Genomic DNA, 17,064 nt, shown 5'->3' with positions numbered 1-17,064 from the left:
TCCCAGAGCTCACAGTTTGGTGAGGGATAGCACCTTTGAGTGAAGCAACATGTTCTTTTCCCCTGAGCAGACACAGCGCCCCTGCACGATACATGGCTTGGTGAGTGGAGTTTGACCTTCATTTCAACTCTTCTTGCCCCTCTTGCATATCCTCTTTTGCAGGTAAAAGTCTGCTAAACTCTATGCAGTGGCACTGGTCTAAAGCGGCACTGTCCAATAGAAATATATAATTTTGAATTTTCTGATAGAGACATTAAAATTAAAAAGAAACATGAAATTAATTTTATTAATTCATTTTATTTAACCCAATATATCAAAAAATATTTCAATATGTAATCAACATAAAAAATTCAATGGGATATTTTACATTCTACTTTCATACTAATCTCAGGTTGGAGGAGCCACATGTAGCTGCTGGCTAGCATATTGGACAGTGCAGATCAAAAGTGGAAGAAATTAGTCAGAACCATAATACCAAGTAGAATAATAGTAAGTAAGATAAAAGTTGTTTAGCAAAGGGCTATGTAAATTCGGAGGAAGAGGTCACTTGGGATATAGTAATTAGAGAAAAATTCATAGGTGACACTGTTTTGGTTGGGGTTTGGAAAAATTAAATTTGGGGACCTGAGCATTCTATGTGGAAAGAACTTTTTGAGCAAAAATATGGTTAGGTATGTTCAGAAGAGATCAGTATTCCCGTTTGATTAGATAATAAGGTCTCTGAAGGGGTGAGTGGATAATACAGCTAGAAATGATTATTTGGAACTAAGTAAGAAACATCTGATACTAGTTCATGTTTACTAAGCTTATTAAAATTTTGTTTTACCTCTAGCTGCAGGAAATTTTGAGTGTTGGTGTTGCTGATCATTAATGTTGTAACTGAAAATTGGTGTTGTTCAGATAAGCCAGACAAAGGCTGACTCTGATTACAGGACCCAGTGAGGGTAGGCATCAGGAAAAGGCAGAGAGAGGTCTTGACAGGCCAAGATCACATTGAGAAGGTAGAAAGTATCAGGCAGTGGACAGAATTCTAGATAGCAGGCACTAGGGGGTCAGGGGTGGGGTCCGATTTCATTTGTAGTGGAACCAGACAGCAAACTAAGGTATAAGGAGAAGGGATAGGAGTCTGGTTACTGAAATTGAGGAATAAGATCAGAATGGGAACAGCGGCAAGGTTGGTTTGATGCTGAGTTTGTGAGGTAAGTTAGTCTAGCATCTTTTAAATTTCACTTGATTTAGGGCACTACATTAATATATCCATGTAATCCTTTGGATTGATTTTACAGAACCTTTTTACATATCCTTTTTCATTTGATTTTCTCAACAACCTCAAGAAATTAGGATGTATTAGTCAGGGATCAAGGTTAAAGTGATTTATGTGGGGATACACAGAGCTGTGCCTGTAGCTTGAGTCTTTGAATCTTTCTGTCCCACCATGTTTCTTGCAGTAATGTACATCGGTTTCATAGTCTAGAAAAGGCATCATCTGTAGGTAGGGATTAAGTGACTCCATATACAACCATCTTTTGTTCACTATTCATTCATCAGTTATCATTCCATCAACTACTGTGTACAAAGGGCTTTTTGAGTGCTGTAAAGTAAAGGTAATGTGAGGAGTTGCCGTTTGGTATTGTGTCATTTTTAAATGTTGATGCCCGGCACTTGGACTCCTAAGAGGTTATTTTAAGTAATTGGACATGTGTGCAAAAGATGTGCATTGTAGCATTGTTTTTAAAAGTTGAAAAAAGGCAACATAAATCATTAGACGATTGATTAAGTTATGATGTATCCATACATGTCTATGATATATGAAGTTTTAAAAATAGGTTGCAAAATAGCGTAAATGGTATGACTAGCCGCTTAAAAAAATTAGTAGATAATTTGCACCAACATGGATGGACCTGGAGGGTATTATGTTAAGTGAAATATGCCAGAAAGAGAAAGACAAACAGTGCCTGAGTTCACTCATATGTGGAAGGTAAACCAACACACAGACAGATAGAACTGTTTGGTGGTTACCAGGGGCTGTGGGGGTGGGGGGTGGGCACAGGGGGTGGAGGGATGCACTTATATGGTGACTGACAAACAATAATGTACAACAAAAATTTCACAATAAAAAAAAATTAGTAGGTATATCATAGAAAACAGATTTAGGTAGTTAACGTACCAAAATAACCATCCAGTTATCTCAGAATAAAAAATTACTAGTCATCTTTATTTTCTTCACTAAACCATATTTTCTTAATTTTTTGCAATGAACATTCGTTACTTTTGTAATTAGGGGGAAAATGATAAAGCATTTTTTTTAAGTAGTTGGATAAGTAGTAGGTTTTACAGTCACTACTAGAGCAGTACCATCTTGGACATGGAGGTAACCCAAATTATCTAGCATATGGCTTTGTGCATGGTGGGTTCTGAGCAAATATTTACTGAATGAATAAATACGCTAATATTTACTCAATGATGTCAAAAATATTAAAATACTAGATCTCTTTAAATCTCCCATGTATCAATTTATTATACAACTCAAAGTGTGATATGTGTACCATTGTCATATGTGAAGTGATACTCAAACTTTGTTATATTAGTAGTTATGTATTTATTTCAACATCTTAGGAAAATATGTAACCACTGCATCACATCTGTGACCTCAGGGCTACTATTTAGAATAAAGCTAATTTCTTTAATTAAAAAAAAATTCAATTTAATGAAAAACATCAGTCATATGCAAAAATCATGAAAATGGTATGATAATGACTGATGCATGGGAAACATTGCAATACTTGATAAAGCTTAGTCTCCAAGGTGTTATTTCTGAGCATGTTGCTTAAAAGTAAAATCTGATGCTTACCTCATAGTAACTTTCTTTCACTGTTGCAATGGTGTTTTTCTGATCCCATACACAGAACTTACGGTAATGCCTTTTTTTTTGGCTTTTTCACATCTACTGGCTAGTTATTTTGTGTTACTCCCCACTCTCTTGTGGTACTAAAGTAAAAGTCCATTTCCTTCTTTTACTTCTAACAAAACTCCTTTTCATTTAGTTTTAGGTCAAATGGCATCTTTGTGAAGCCTCCCTTATTGTAAATCTCTCTCTATAGGCAAATTTAGATGTTTCTCTCTCTGGTGCTTTAGAACATAGCTTCATAAGTCAGTAAACAATTTTTTTTGTTTTTGAACCCACCAAGAACATGGAATCATGTTACAAATCATCTCCTTTTCCCTTTCCCTAGCTCAATGCTTTGTACATAGTAGATACTCGATAAATATTTGGTCAGTGAATGACTGTTTCTCCCTTCTTTAACCTTTTTGCAGTGGTTCCACTCATAATGGCAAGAGACAGTTATGAAAACTCAACGGGTGGTAAGATGTTTGACAAAGATGCTCTGGAGGAAGATTCAGAAAGTGCTAGTGAAATAGGAGATGATGAAGAATCTGAAGATGGAATTACAGGCATTGACATAGCTTCAGCTGATGATGATGATGATGACGACGATGATGATGATGACGACGATGATGATGGCAATGAAAACGATGAGGAGGAGGATGAAGATAGTGAGGATGATGATGAAAGTGATAGTGGCCCTGATCTTGCGAGGGGCAAAGGAAATATAGAAACTAGTTCTGAAGATGAAGAAGATATGGCAGATTTACTTCCAGAGGAATCTGGTTTTGTGCATGCTTGGAGAGAATTAGATAAAGATGCTCCTCGGGCTAATGAGGTGGTCTTTTGAATAAATAAGATTATTTGTGAAGAGCATGGTACAAGTAGCTTTTATGGATGGGAGGATTGATGTTATTAAGTGGGAAAAGCTTTATTGGTGAATAGTATTCTTGATGATTATTCTGGTTAAAACTTCTTGATACGGAATATATCTGTATAAATTAGATGTTTGTCTAAGCAGATAAGGAATAATTAAATAATTAAAAGTCACATGAAATTTTTGGAAAATGTTTGCTTTAGCTAGTAGTTTATATTTCAGTTCCTATTGCACCTATTAGAAGTGCTACAGGGTAACATACTCAACTTCCATGTTCATGTATGGGTGACAGTAGCTTAACAAACTTGGTAATTAAAAAATCAGCTCATCGTCTTGTTCTGTTTTAGGAACTAAGAACCTAGGAGAAAGTGCTTATCTGTAGACAGTTTTACTATTGTGTGACTCATCTGAAGTTCTCTTTTACATGTTGAAACTAGATAAATACTATATTGATTATTTCAGAATTTAGGGGAAAGAAGGCATTACATTTTTGGTATCTTTATTTTGCAGGCATTGGGAATGATATAGATCATGTAATATTTAATTTTTCTCATTTCTTAGATTACACGTCGATTAGCAGTTTGCAACATGGACTGGGATAGATTAAAGGCAAAAGATTTGCTGGCTCTGTTCAATTCATTTAAACCTAAAGGAGGTGTTATATTTTCTGTAAAGGTAAGAGTTGGTTTCATTTTGAAGTTAATCTTTCTAAGCATTTTCAGTTAAATCTCATTTTTTTTAAGTCATAGTTTTCCTTTTAAGGAAAATATTATTCTGGAAGTTGTCCGATACAGTAAGTACAAAACTGATATAACCGGTATGAAATAAAGGAAGAGGTAAAATTATTATTATTAATGTGTTATATGATTGTGTATAATTTAAAAACCCAAGGCAATCAATTGAACAGCTATTATAATATAAGCTCAGTAAAGGATTGGGGTATAGATAAACATTTCTTTTAAAATTGCATTCTTCATTACCAATATTAAAAATTAAGGAAAAAATCCTATTTTTATTAGCAGCAGAAACATATAAAATCCTTGGAAATTACCTTAAGTACATGTAACCTATATGAAGTAAACTATAACACTTAATAGTTTGAAAAACTTAAATACATTTTGAGATACCTTATTTCTAGAGAGCCAGCATAGTGATTAAGAATCTAGGCTTTACAGTATGACAGACCTACATTCAGATCTTGATTCTGATACATGCTGTGTGATCTTGGGCATTTTATTAATCTCTCAAGTGTGTTTTCTCATCTGACAAGTGGATATAACAATAGTATTTCCTAGGGTAGTTGTAAGGATTAAATGAAAAGGAGCTCACACTTAATATTGAGTGCAATGCCTGAAACAGCTCTAAATTATTATTTTTCTGTTTAAGTGTTGAAAGATGTCATTCTGCAGTTTTAGTGTAGTTTCAATCAAAATCTCAGTTCAAGGGAAAGTTAAGAAAAAGGATACCAGTAATCATCTAAACGAATAAACAAATGAGAATGACTAATAAATTTTTGAGAAATCGTACCACTTTAAATCATACCAGTTACAATGTCTAAACATTTTATAATGCTGCTAGAGTTAACAGGTTTGGCTAAAAATAGGGAGACAAATTAATGGAATGGAATAGGTAAATAGAAGAGTTTATATGATAATTTAGATCAAGGTAAGCTTGATCTAAATTATCCATGCATATAATAGGTTATGCAAGTCAATAATAATAGGTTTGGATAACCTATTATATGCAAGTCAAATTAGTAACGAAAACTCGGATCCACTAGTTGATAGATTGCATATTTTGAACAACTCAAAAAATCATGTGTTACTTAACAAATGTGTATTAAGCCCAGTAGTATCAAAACAATGCAGATTAATGGAGTTATATTTTTTGACTCTCAAAAGTAGCCAAGATACAAAAATACCAAATCCTGGTGAGGGTGAATCCTTTTTCTTATACCAAGACTGTATCCAATCTATGTGATAATGTTATCATCAGTTCTTTTTTGTTTAAAGAATTTCTTTAGAAGAAAGCATTGGATAAAGGATATGCTTTAGAGATAAGTTGGGTATTACAAAATTGTTTTTCTTGATTACTTATGTTTTATGATTTCTGTAATCATTTTTGTGTACTTCATGTAAACTATTTAATCCAGTCATTTTTCAAGTGTGATTACATTGAGTTCCTTGAGTTTAGGATCTTGTTTCACTTTTCTTAATTTTTCCCTTGGATCCCAGAACCGTCTTGTCCCAGATGATGTATAGAGGAAATGTTCTACTTTTGTTCCCAAGTTCCACATCTGTTACTTGCCAGCAAAATGGCTATTTTTAAGGAGATTCCTCAGGATGCTTTAGCTTCCTATAGTAGGTTTGGAAGTGAGTCATCTTTGCTGTTTTCATTGAGTCCACTTGTAACTCTTAGAATTCTGACTTTGACAGGTCTGGATATTGTAAGAAAAGGAAAGTATAAATTATGTTGATCTTATTTTTTTGTGTTTAGATATATCCTTCGGAGTTTGGAAAGGAGAGGATGAAGGAAGAGCAAGTTCAAGGACCAGTAGAGTTATTAAGCATTCCTGAGGATGCCCCTGAAAAGGACTGGTATTAAGTCACTACAGAAAATAAAACTAAACCTCCTAAGTTCATGTCACTAATTCAGGGTTCCGGTCACTTTAATAGTTAGGACTAAAGTTTATACTGTGTCATTTATGGTTAAAGCAGGTTGTAAAGCAGATTAAAGTCTGTCAGAAGTGGCACACTATTCCAACAACATGTTGTGTGTATATTTCTACATTCGTGAAAATAATTATTGCAGTTTTGAAAAACATTTCATGATTAAACTGATTTACAGTTCTCAGTCTCATTGTTCTGAATTAGTAAGTTTTACTTTTTTTCTGAGATGTTGCTTTCCGTATAAGTGGCATTGAAACTCTATTTGCCTTCAAATTATGTAATTTTTCTTATTTGAGGATTAAATAGAAAAAAGAATGATAAAAAGTTCTTTATCATCATAATGTAGTATAGAAAAAAATCAAAGTGGTTTTTAAGCCACTAGATGGAGCTGTGTGTGCACTTAATAAAAATGATGGTTAAATAGATGGGTGGCAGAAGAGAGCCGATGAAGACTCTCAAAGAATATGTATGTAAGTGAAATTAAACTTACAACCATTTAGACTTGACAACACATAAATTTGGAATAAACGTTTTACAAGATCAGGAATTTCTTTGTAATTAGAGCTAATGCTTTGCTATCTTATTTTACAATACAGTGATCCTCTGTGGGGGTTTTACTTGAGAAGGCTGTATATGGTAGCAATCAAATAAAAAATTCTAAGAATTAACATCATAGGCAAGCACATGTAATTCTTACACTCTCCTTTTCTAGATACCAAATTCCAATCAAAATACCTGGTCTGTACCTTGTCAAAATAATAAATTGAGCTTAAGTATTTAATGTTCATAAAGGCAAAGTCATGAAGGAAAGATGGATTAGAATGAAGGCCAGGTTGTAATATATTTTTCTTAAAACAATTACCTTTGTTTTTTAAAGGGAGATAGGTATTTATGTTCCCGTATAAGTAAGCTTAGTGGGTTTTTTTCCCTTTCAGGACCTCTAGAGAAAAATTGAGAGATTATCAATTCAAACGACTGAAGTACTATTATGCGGTAGTGGACTGTGATTCTCTTGAAACAGCCAGTAAAATTTATGAGGATTGTGACGGCCTGGAATTTGAAAGTAGTTGTTCGTTCATAGATTTAAGGTAATCCAGCGTGTGTCTTACCAATTTAATCTTGTAGCATAACATGATTATAAGAAGTAAAATATTTGAACTGGTAGTGTTTTCTGTTGTTTCACATTGTAAAAGAAGATTCTTTGCTTTTGGGTGAGCTTTGTCCTGTGGAACATCACTCTTAAGAAAGAAAACTGGAATGAGAAAATGCTAAAGTATTGTGTGTGAATCACCCACATTTATTTCCCTTCAAACGTATCGGCTGTGTTCTTAGGATGATGGGTTATATGTAATGATATTTCTTTGCAACTCTCTTTTAGAACTAGGAACCAGGTGAAGTAACTTTAAAAAAAGCATTGAGATGGTGGCAAAGGAATTTGCTGTTAAACTGGTACCTCTAGATCTGTGCTGTCCAGTATGGTAGCCATTAGTCATATCGGGCTATTTAAATTCATTCAGTTAAAAATTTTTAAAATTTAATATTCATTTGCTTGGTCACGTTAGACACATATCAGATACTTAATGGCCACATGTTGGACAGAGCAGATACAGAACATTGCCATCATCACAGAAAGTTCTGTTGGACAACTGCTCTCAGTGCTGCTCAGTGAATGGATGGTGTTGCTGGTATTGTCTTTAGACTTGGGCATTGTTTTCACCACATGCTCAGGCTTCACTGACCCAGAGCTGAAAAACCGTAGATGGTTGTGAATGTCCGTTCTAAGGAAATGGGAAGGTGAACTACTTTATGTTTTTATCATTAGCCTAGTACTTTTGAACCCAGTAAACCATTCTACTGTGACACTTTCGATTGATACCACTTCTTTGTATCCAGGGTTTTTAGAGACTTTGTTCCCAAAATGAAATATTTCAGAAAAAAAAAATGCATCATTTCATAATCACTATGGCTTTCATACTTCAAAGGCATTCTGACTGGTGGAAAAATACAAATAAAAATTTTTGAATTGATAATTTGGAGTAAGATTTTAGCCTGCTTAAGTATATAGCAAGAAGGGCATATCTCATCAGACAAGCTATTTTCTTTTCTGTTAACAACTTCAATAGGAGGTGCATGTTTTGAGTATTTAAATAGTGGTTTGCAAACATTTGTTAGAAGGTCAGACTCTTTGGGTATCATGAATTCATGTTAACGTGTTCTCTTCAGGATCATTTTGTTCTTTCTGTTTCCTTTTTGTGACATTGCCATGTGATGATAGAATAAGCTCTGGCAGTGCCTAGAAAATAACATCAATGACCATGGAAAAAATTTACATTCCCTGTTTTATTGTGTCATACACAACATCAAAAAAGAAAATTGAGTTTTCTGCTGCCACCCAATTATCTAGGGAAAACTTTTTTCATCTGCCCCAAGATGTAAAAGTATACATATTAATAGCATTTAAAAATATTGATCTCAGATATTTATTTTTCTTCTACTAAGTCTGTGCAAAAGTGTGGCTGGAGGACGATATTATGTAGACCTAATGAACCTTAATTATCCATTCCTCCCCCCCAAAACTCATTTTTGATAGAATATACAGCATATGCTTTTTGTGTGTGTGGAAATAAAATCTTTTATATGAATTACAAACCTAAATATGGAAAAAATCATGAATTATTTAACTCTTTACCTCCCTCCCCCATTCCTTAGCTTGCTGCCTAAGAATTGTCGGACAATTACAGTGGCAAATTTACATTTAATAGCTATTTGTGAAAAAAAATTGTAAGATAATATTAAGATTTTTTTAGTCTTGAAAAATCAACCTTAAGCTTTTCCTTATTTTCAGTGACACCTCATGTGTATGATACTGTATGTTCAGAACACTTACCCATTAATAATTCTGTTTGATCTTCAGAATATCCTGTAGCAAGGCAATGACTGTGCTATCAGGAGTCTAGGTCTTTTTGAAACATGAGGGACCCATGTTTGTTTGCACCTGACTTATATTAACTGACTCCTAATGCAGGGTTCACTCATATTTAATGGAATTACAGATTTGTAGCTTATGAATTTCAGAAATTTTGTTCCAAGATTATTTCTAACATTGTTTACTTCATCTACATGTGTGTTCTGTAGGAACTTTCATGTTCTATATGTATAAACTACAACTAATTAGAAGAGAATCTAAGCTCTAGTTGTTTATCACTATGGCATATGTTTAAATAAATTTATTTTTTTTTGTTTCTTAGGTTTATACCAGATGATCTTACTTTTGATGATGAGCCCAAGGACGTAGCCTCAGAAGTGGATTTAACAGCATATAAACCAAAATATTTCACATCTGCCGCAATGGGAACATCAACGGTATGTCTTAACTTTTAAAAATGTGTGGCTGGACTCTATTGCTTTAAGAAAAGCCTTTGTGTATTATTTACTTATAGCATCTTTACAAATGGAAAGTATTCAAAGTTTTAATGCACAGGTACAAATAGAAACGAGACACAAGTGTATTTGCATTTTATCTACCACATCTGTTTGAACCTATTTTCTGTTTTTTGTTATGCCTTTAAGCCTGGGTCAGTTACCTGCGAATATTTTTTTTCTCTTTTCTTTTTTTCATACATTTGTATTCGAGTAGATTCTTTAATAAGTAATGTGTCAGTTATTAACATCCTAGGGAGTAGGGGGAAGTAGGTAACATTACCTCAAATCACAGTTAAAACAAAACCAGTGGAAGTTTAAAATAGGAACACATTTTTTCTGCAGATGTAATCCAAAATTGTAAAAACAATTGAAGTAGAATAATCCAGGACTACCAGATGTCACATTAATGCTTAATAAAAACCGAAAGATTTCTATTGAATTATTTTGTTACTTAGCTGCCTACCTTCTTTCTTCTCTTCCCTCCCGTAAACTTTCTCCCACAGCTGGACTCTGCAGCAGCCATACAGGCTTCCCACTGCCTTTCCTGTGACAAACCCCTGTGCTCTTCTGAGGACGGGCTGGTGGCAGAGAGAGCTGCTTTATCTGTCAGCTGCATGCTGTGGTGGGCACTGTGGCCTTGATTAGTTACTGTGTATAGTAAAACCCCACCATTATACAATAAGTGAAATCTAAAAGATTCAGTCACATAAAATGTAGTAGGATCATGTTATTTTTAAGACTGAAAATGACCAGGGCAAGCCTGTCCAGCAAGCCAGTCTGAAGTTCCTAGGATCTGACTGTATCATCCACATCTGTCGCAGTTCCAGCAGTGGTTTTGTGGTCATCAGCTCAGGCTTAATTATCAGAATAAGGAGAGTTCTGAATCCTGTGACTAGCTGGAACTTCTAAGACAATGGCAGCTATTTTAAGGATCCCATGGTTAATTGGTGCCCATTTTGTTGTCCTGGTCTGGGAAGATTAGCCTGAGGAAAAAAAACAAGGATGTGAGACCCACCCTGTGATGAAGATAAAACCTCTCACAGGACCATCTGAGAATGGGGGCTGCATAGATGGCAGGAGCCAATCACCAGACCCATCATGTTATAGATGAATTCCTGTATCATGGGGTTTACTGTACTTCCCAACCAATAGATGCCTTTCTCATCACTGGCTCTTAATCTTTTTTGGAAAATAGACCCCACTGAAATTGTGTTGAAAGCTTTATCGAGAGATTTCACATACTTTGTAGACCTTCTGAAATACCTAGAACTCCAGGTGAAAAACGTGTTTTCATTGATTCATCATAATGTTAGCTTTGTCACTAGTACATTTTCTTTATTTCTTTTCACCACAATTAATTCACACACTGATGAATTTTTACTCCCAGTAATAGAGTGTGTTACATATAGCAGAGAGTTAGGAGGAGGAAAGTACAGGTTAATAGAAATGGTTCCCTTTCCACAAATAGAATACTTTTTTGTTTTTGGTGAGGAAGATTGGCCCTGAGCTAACGTTTGTGTCCAGCTTCCTCTATTTTGTATGTGGGATGCCACCACAGCATGGCTTGATGAGCAGTGTGTAGGTCCACCCCCAGGATCCAGACCCGTGAACCCTGGGCCACCGAAGCAGAGCACATGAACTTAACCACTATACCACCCGGCCAGCCCCCACAAATAGAATACTTTTTATTAAGTATGTCATTTATTATTTGTGTTAGCATGTCTTAACTTTTTTAGCTTACTGTTAAATATCCAAGTTAACAATAAATATTCTTTAACAAGTTTGGGTTGCTGACATTTCCATTTTTATTTGTGGTTTTTTTGTTATTCATTGGTGAAAGGTGGAGATCACTTGGGATGAAACTGATCATGAAAGAATTACTACACTCAATAGGAAGTTTAAAAAGGAAGAGCTTTTGGACATGGATTTTCAAGCCTACTTAGCTTCCTCTAGTGAAGATGAAGAGGAGATAGAAGAGGAGCTACAAGGTACTTGTTAATCTTTGGTGTTCTACATTTGTAAGCATTCACATACCTAAACTAGACTTGTTATTGGAAATATGTCTTTAGCAGTAGCTTAAAAGGAAATATCAAACTAAAGCTTAAACTGTCTGCAGGGCGTATTCACATGTACGGTATGATGTACACCTGTAGATAGTAATTAAAATTTTTTTATTTAAAAGTATTTTCTTAGCCTGAATTTCTTTAACCGTAAACATTTTCTTTAAAACCCTGACCTACCAAAAGAAGCCTGGCCTTTTAGACTTGTCATGATTTACATAGTTATGCAATCTTTTAATAAACTAGTAAAATGCTTTATTGCCCCTCTTTTTTAAACTAAGAGCTTCTTTTGGATTGATTGAATATTTTTTACATTCCATTTTTCTCCTTGACTAGTTTAGAAAGTAGACTCTGTTTCTGTTCATTTAATGATTATCCTAGAAATTATGACTTGTGTCCTTAACTTATTATAGTCTAATAGTAATAAATATTTTTACCTTCCTGAAAGACAGTACAAGGAATCTTAAGACAACTTTATGCTTTCCTGTGTATTGTAATTCTATTTTTTTTTAAATCCCACAGGATGTTACTATTACTGTTTTATACTGCTTTTGTTTAAATTTACTCACATTTTCCCCACTTCTTTTCCTCCTTATTCTTTTCTATACCTCATAACTTCTGTCTGGGATCATTTTCCTTCTGCCTTAAGTATAGCCTTGATAATTTCCGATATATCTACTGGTGTCAAATTCTCTTGGGTTTTAGTTTAGTCTAAAAATGTCCTTAGTTTGTCTTCATTTGTGAAGATATTTTCACTGGTAAAAAATTCTAGGTGGACAGTCCTCCCCACTCCCACAAACGTGAAAATATTCTGCTGTCTTCTGGCTTCATTGTTGTTTTTGAGAAGTCAGCTGTCTCTAGCTTTTCTCAGTCTTTTGAAGGTTGTCTGGATTTTTTTCTTTGACTAATTTTAAAGCGTTCTCCTTCTTTTTGTCTTTCTGCAATTTTACTATGAACTAAGAGTAGATTTCTTTTTATTTACTGTGTTTGGAGTTTGTTGGGTTTCTTGAATTTGTGGCATGGTATCTTTCATCAGTTTGGGAATATTCTCAACCAATGTCTATTCAGATATTTCTTCTCCCCTCTCCTTCTGGGTCTCCAATTAAATATATGTTAGATTTTTTTACTGTACCTTCCATGTTACTATTCTATATTTTTAATCTAGTCTCTCTATGCTGCATTCTGGATATTTTTTTCTGACCTATCTTCCGGTCACTAATTCTCTTTGACGTATTGAATCTACTGATAGACCTATCCATTGAGTTTTTATTTTGGTTATTGTATTTTTTACTTCTAAAAGTCCCATTTGGCTATTTTTCAAATCAGCAATATCACTTTTTATAGTTTTCTGCTCATTGCAGATATTTTCAATGCTTTCTTTTATTTCTATAAATAGAGTAAGCATGTTTTTGTGGTCTGTGTTTGATAATTTCAGTATATCATTTTTTTTCAGGTTGATTTCTATTACTTTACAAGATATTTCTCTTTTGTTTCTGTGCCTGGTTAACTGTGTGTGCTGGTTTGATATTTGAGGTGAGAATATCTTATCAGAGAGAACTTTCATTTACTCTGGCTGTTCTGGGACCACATTACTTTAAGTTTTAAGGCTTGAGGTTCCCTGGACTGTGTGGGTGATGCAAGTCTGTGTGAGGGTTGGTTCACTTCTGGTTGACCCTTGCCCTGAGACTACATCCTTCTGGGTCCCTGCTTAATGTGGGGGTACTAGTTGAAATCTCCCCTCTATGGTTCTTTAACTTTTGTCCTCTTGGCCCTGCCAGGCTGCCAAAACAATAGTTTAGTCTCACAGCTCTTTTTTTTTGGATCAGTAAGTGCTCTGAACGCAAAATAGGTCATGAATGCTGGAGTCATCTCTCTGGTGCTTTCCTTTTGATTTTGACTTGGTAATTCTTCACTAATTTGTCAGTTCTTTAAAGTTTCCGTTTCTTTTTTCTTTTTAAAACTCCTTTGAAGCTTTTTAAAAGATTTTTAAAATATTTCATCCAATTTAATGTCCTCAGTGAAAGGACATTATTGGTCTGAAGTACCTAGGTTGCCAGTAATGGAAGCCAGAAGTTCTCAGATTATCTTTGTTTAAGAAAAAAATTTTTTTGATGATTTTAACAATCGGTGTATTTTAAAATTGTATATGCTTTTGCTTAAAATAACTCATTTTTTAAAAAGAGAGCCAAAACACCCCTTTTCCCCTATACTGGATCTGGCTCTATTTGGAAATTTTGTTGATTGTAATTTCTTATCAGTTTTTGGTTGATGCTGTCTCCCTGATATCTTCACATCTTCGTTCTTCTTATCTAATAGAAGAATTCCCAATTATGCAAAATTGTAAGAGGTTTAGTGCTGACAGCAAATGAAAAACCATAAATGTGAAACATAGGTATAAGTATTTTAAATTAGCAGGAATGAATATTCTTACTTTTATTTATAGCTTAACATTTTTTATACCTGGCGTTTTGGTTTTCCTTTTGCATGTATATTGTTTCTATAACCTAAATGTCAAATTAAATAAATCCTTAAATGCTTCTTCAGTGTTATCAATGACCATTAAACCTTAACTCCCTTAGATCCTATGGTTGGCCTATCACCATTTCTTTTAGACTACTGAAAATATTGCTTCATTTTTCTAAGTGTTTCATAAACTACTCTTGAACTGTGTTCCATGCATGGAACAGAAAATCACGTTTAATCATTCCAGTTTATTTGTTCAGACATCTAATATTAATAAAACCACATAATTTCTTAGGTATTCAGTAGTCTTTGAAAAAAGTATATAATTTGCAATGCTAGTTATGTTGGACACAAAAGCCTTCACATTTTTTTAAGGCCCCAGTGGCTGTTGCTTGTTAATTTTGGCATTCCAGACAATTGAGTGACCATTTTATTTCTAGTGTACACAGAACAGTCAAGTCCTTTCTCAAATAGCCTTTACATCTTTTCCTCCCATAGATATACTAATTTATCTACATTTTCTTTTTATTTATATGCCTATATGGTGATGTAGCACCTTTCTAAAAAATCTAATTAGTTTTTCTACACTAGCAGCTCTAAGATAAAGGAAAAAAGAGAACATTCCATGTACACTTGTGAAGATTGGGTACAAGTTTTTCAAGTGAGTTTCTTTGATTAGTTTGGGAGAACTAAACTAGATTTAAAAGTGACATTATTGACATCTGGGCAGCTAATATTGTGAAAAAAGAAGTATTAATTTATCAGCGTATTCTTGTTAAGGTCTTGGGCTCTCCTAGTTTCAAATCCTGATTTTACCACATAGTGAAGTTACATAGGTTAAGTTCCCTTAGCCCCCATGCCTTTCTTTCCATAGCTATAAAATGAGGATCGTAATAGTACCTGGCTCATGGTTGCAAAGATTAATTTCATAAAATGCTTAACATACTACCTCATATTATATATTTTTACTTCTAAAACTTTAAGAATTAGTGGCTTTTGTTTGAAATATACTACTCGTTAAGTTTAAAAGCATGCATTTTTCTTCAATATTTTGATTAGTTGCAGGCTTACTTTAATCTGTAATTTAATACCTCTGATAGATACATAGTATATTTGAGTGCCTTAGACTTACTAGATGTTCCTAGTGTCGTTTTTAAAAGATCATAGCAGGGCTTCTTACTGTTAGGATTACTTTTTTTCATTCCTTATATAGTATTAAAGCCTTCACAAAGTATTGCCCTTGAATTGGGAAAAAACAGGCCTACATGAGTTATCCCACACTTAAGAGCTTTGCAAAGTAAAATTTTAGTACTGGAAAAAATCAATTTAAAGTAGTCCATCAGAGACTTACCACTAAAATTTCAACCTGGAAGGGGCTTGCTTCTAATTATGTTTTCAGAAGTAAGCTTTTAATAGAAAGAAATATATTACCATTTTGTTAATGTGTTCCTGATGTTTTATCTATTGAATTACAGGATACATGACAGAATTCCATCCAATATTATTATTGTGGCACAAAGCACAAACAGGAAAAAAATGAATTTCAGCTGTTTGAATGAAAATGTAAAAGTATGATAGGATGGAAAGAATGTCCTGGACTGTTTTTCATTCATTAAAAAAAAAACACTATAAAAACATTTACTTAACCATTTTTTTTCCATCTCACCTTTTTTAGGATGTAAGGACAGTCTGTTAACATTGATGTTTCACAGCTAAATGCTTAATAATGTTAGACATTTTTAGTGACCAGTTAGCCATAGCTCATAGAAGAGAGGGTCTTCATTATGCTGCTTCTAAATTTTCCTTTACTCGGGACATTTAGTCAATTCAATAAGTTTGTATGTTTTGCATTAAAACCCAGGTTCTTAATTTATGTTTTTGCTTTGGAGAACTATAGTGGAAATATAAAGCAAACAAACTTTTAACATATTAGTTTTCTTTGGTATTTGTTGCCCATGAATTTTATTCTGTTCCTTTGTATTTTAATTATTTTTATAAGATTAGGAAATGGAAATGTGAATATTTTTCCACACGGGGAAATTAGTTGCATTAATTTCTAATTTATTCATTTTTATTCTTAGTGTGTTAATGAGATCCTGAGGGTAAGTGTGTATGCCCACCATCAAATGGAAAAGATTCATTATTCTTCATTTCAGATTACAAGTAACTTTCTTTATCTGTCTCTTCAGCGTGAACAGCTAAATCCATGTACCAAATGCATCTCAACAACAGAATTATTTTGAAATGTGAATTAAAATAAGAAGAGAAATTAAGAAGTTTAATTCTGATTTTGATATTCTATTGTTGCATTATGTCTGACAGCATCTTTTAGAAGGGTGCTGTAGTGACTGTGAGATTTAAATACTAGAGTTAGACGTGAATTATTTCTGTGTTAAATAAAATTGATTTTTTTGTTAGATGATGGAGTCAATGTAGAAGAAGATGGGAAAACAAAGAAAAGTCAGAGGGATGATGAAGAACAAATTGCTAAATACAGGCAGCTCTTGCAAGTTATTCAAGAAAAGGAAACGAAAGGCAAAGAAAATGATATGGAAATGGAAATTAAGTGGGTTCCAGGTAAGAATTAGATACTAACTAAATGTTTGCTTGTTTTTCTTCATTTCAGGATATCGAATGCGTTTTAGATATGAAGGAAAAGAATATTAACTCTTTTTTGGAAACATAAAC

General features: G+C 33.8%; 1 protein-coding gene across 1 annotated transcript in view; it reads left to right on the top strand.

Annotated features, from left to right (window-relative positions):
- Positions 1-17,064, top strand: part of ESF1 (ESF1 nucleolar pre-rRNA processing protein homolog) — a 61,879-nt gene that overhangs the window by 2,699 nt on the left and 42,116 nt on the right. The window contains exons 3-9 of the mRNA XM_058563243.1: positions 3,316-3,722; positions 4,323-4,436; positions 6,258-6,358; positions 7,366-7,518; positions 9,679-9,793; positions 11,694-11,841; positions 16,795-16,953. Of these exons, the coding sequence (XP_058419226.1) occupies positions 3,316-3,722; positions 4,323-4,436; positions 6,258-6,358; positions 7,366-7,518; positions 9,679-9,793; positions 11,694-11,841; positions 16,795-16,953 (1,197 nt within the window). The remainder of the gene's footprint in view (positions 1-3,315; positions 3,723-4,322; positions 4,437-6,257; positions 6,359-7,365; positions 7,519-9,678; positions 9,794-11,693; positions 11,842-16,794; positions 16,954-17,064) is intronic.

This window comes from Diceros bicornis, chromosome 19, assembly GCF_020826845.1.
Source record: "Diceros bicornis minor isolate mBicDic1 chromosome 19, mDicBic1.mat.cur, whole genome shotgun sequence".
Lineage (NCBI taxonomy): Eukaryota > Metazoa > Chordata > Mammalia > Perissodactyla > Rhinocerotidae > Diceros > Diceros bicornis.
The sequence above is the reverse complement of the archived record's forward strand: the minus strand, read 5'-3'. Positions and strand labels throughout refer to the sequence as shown.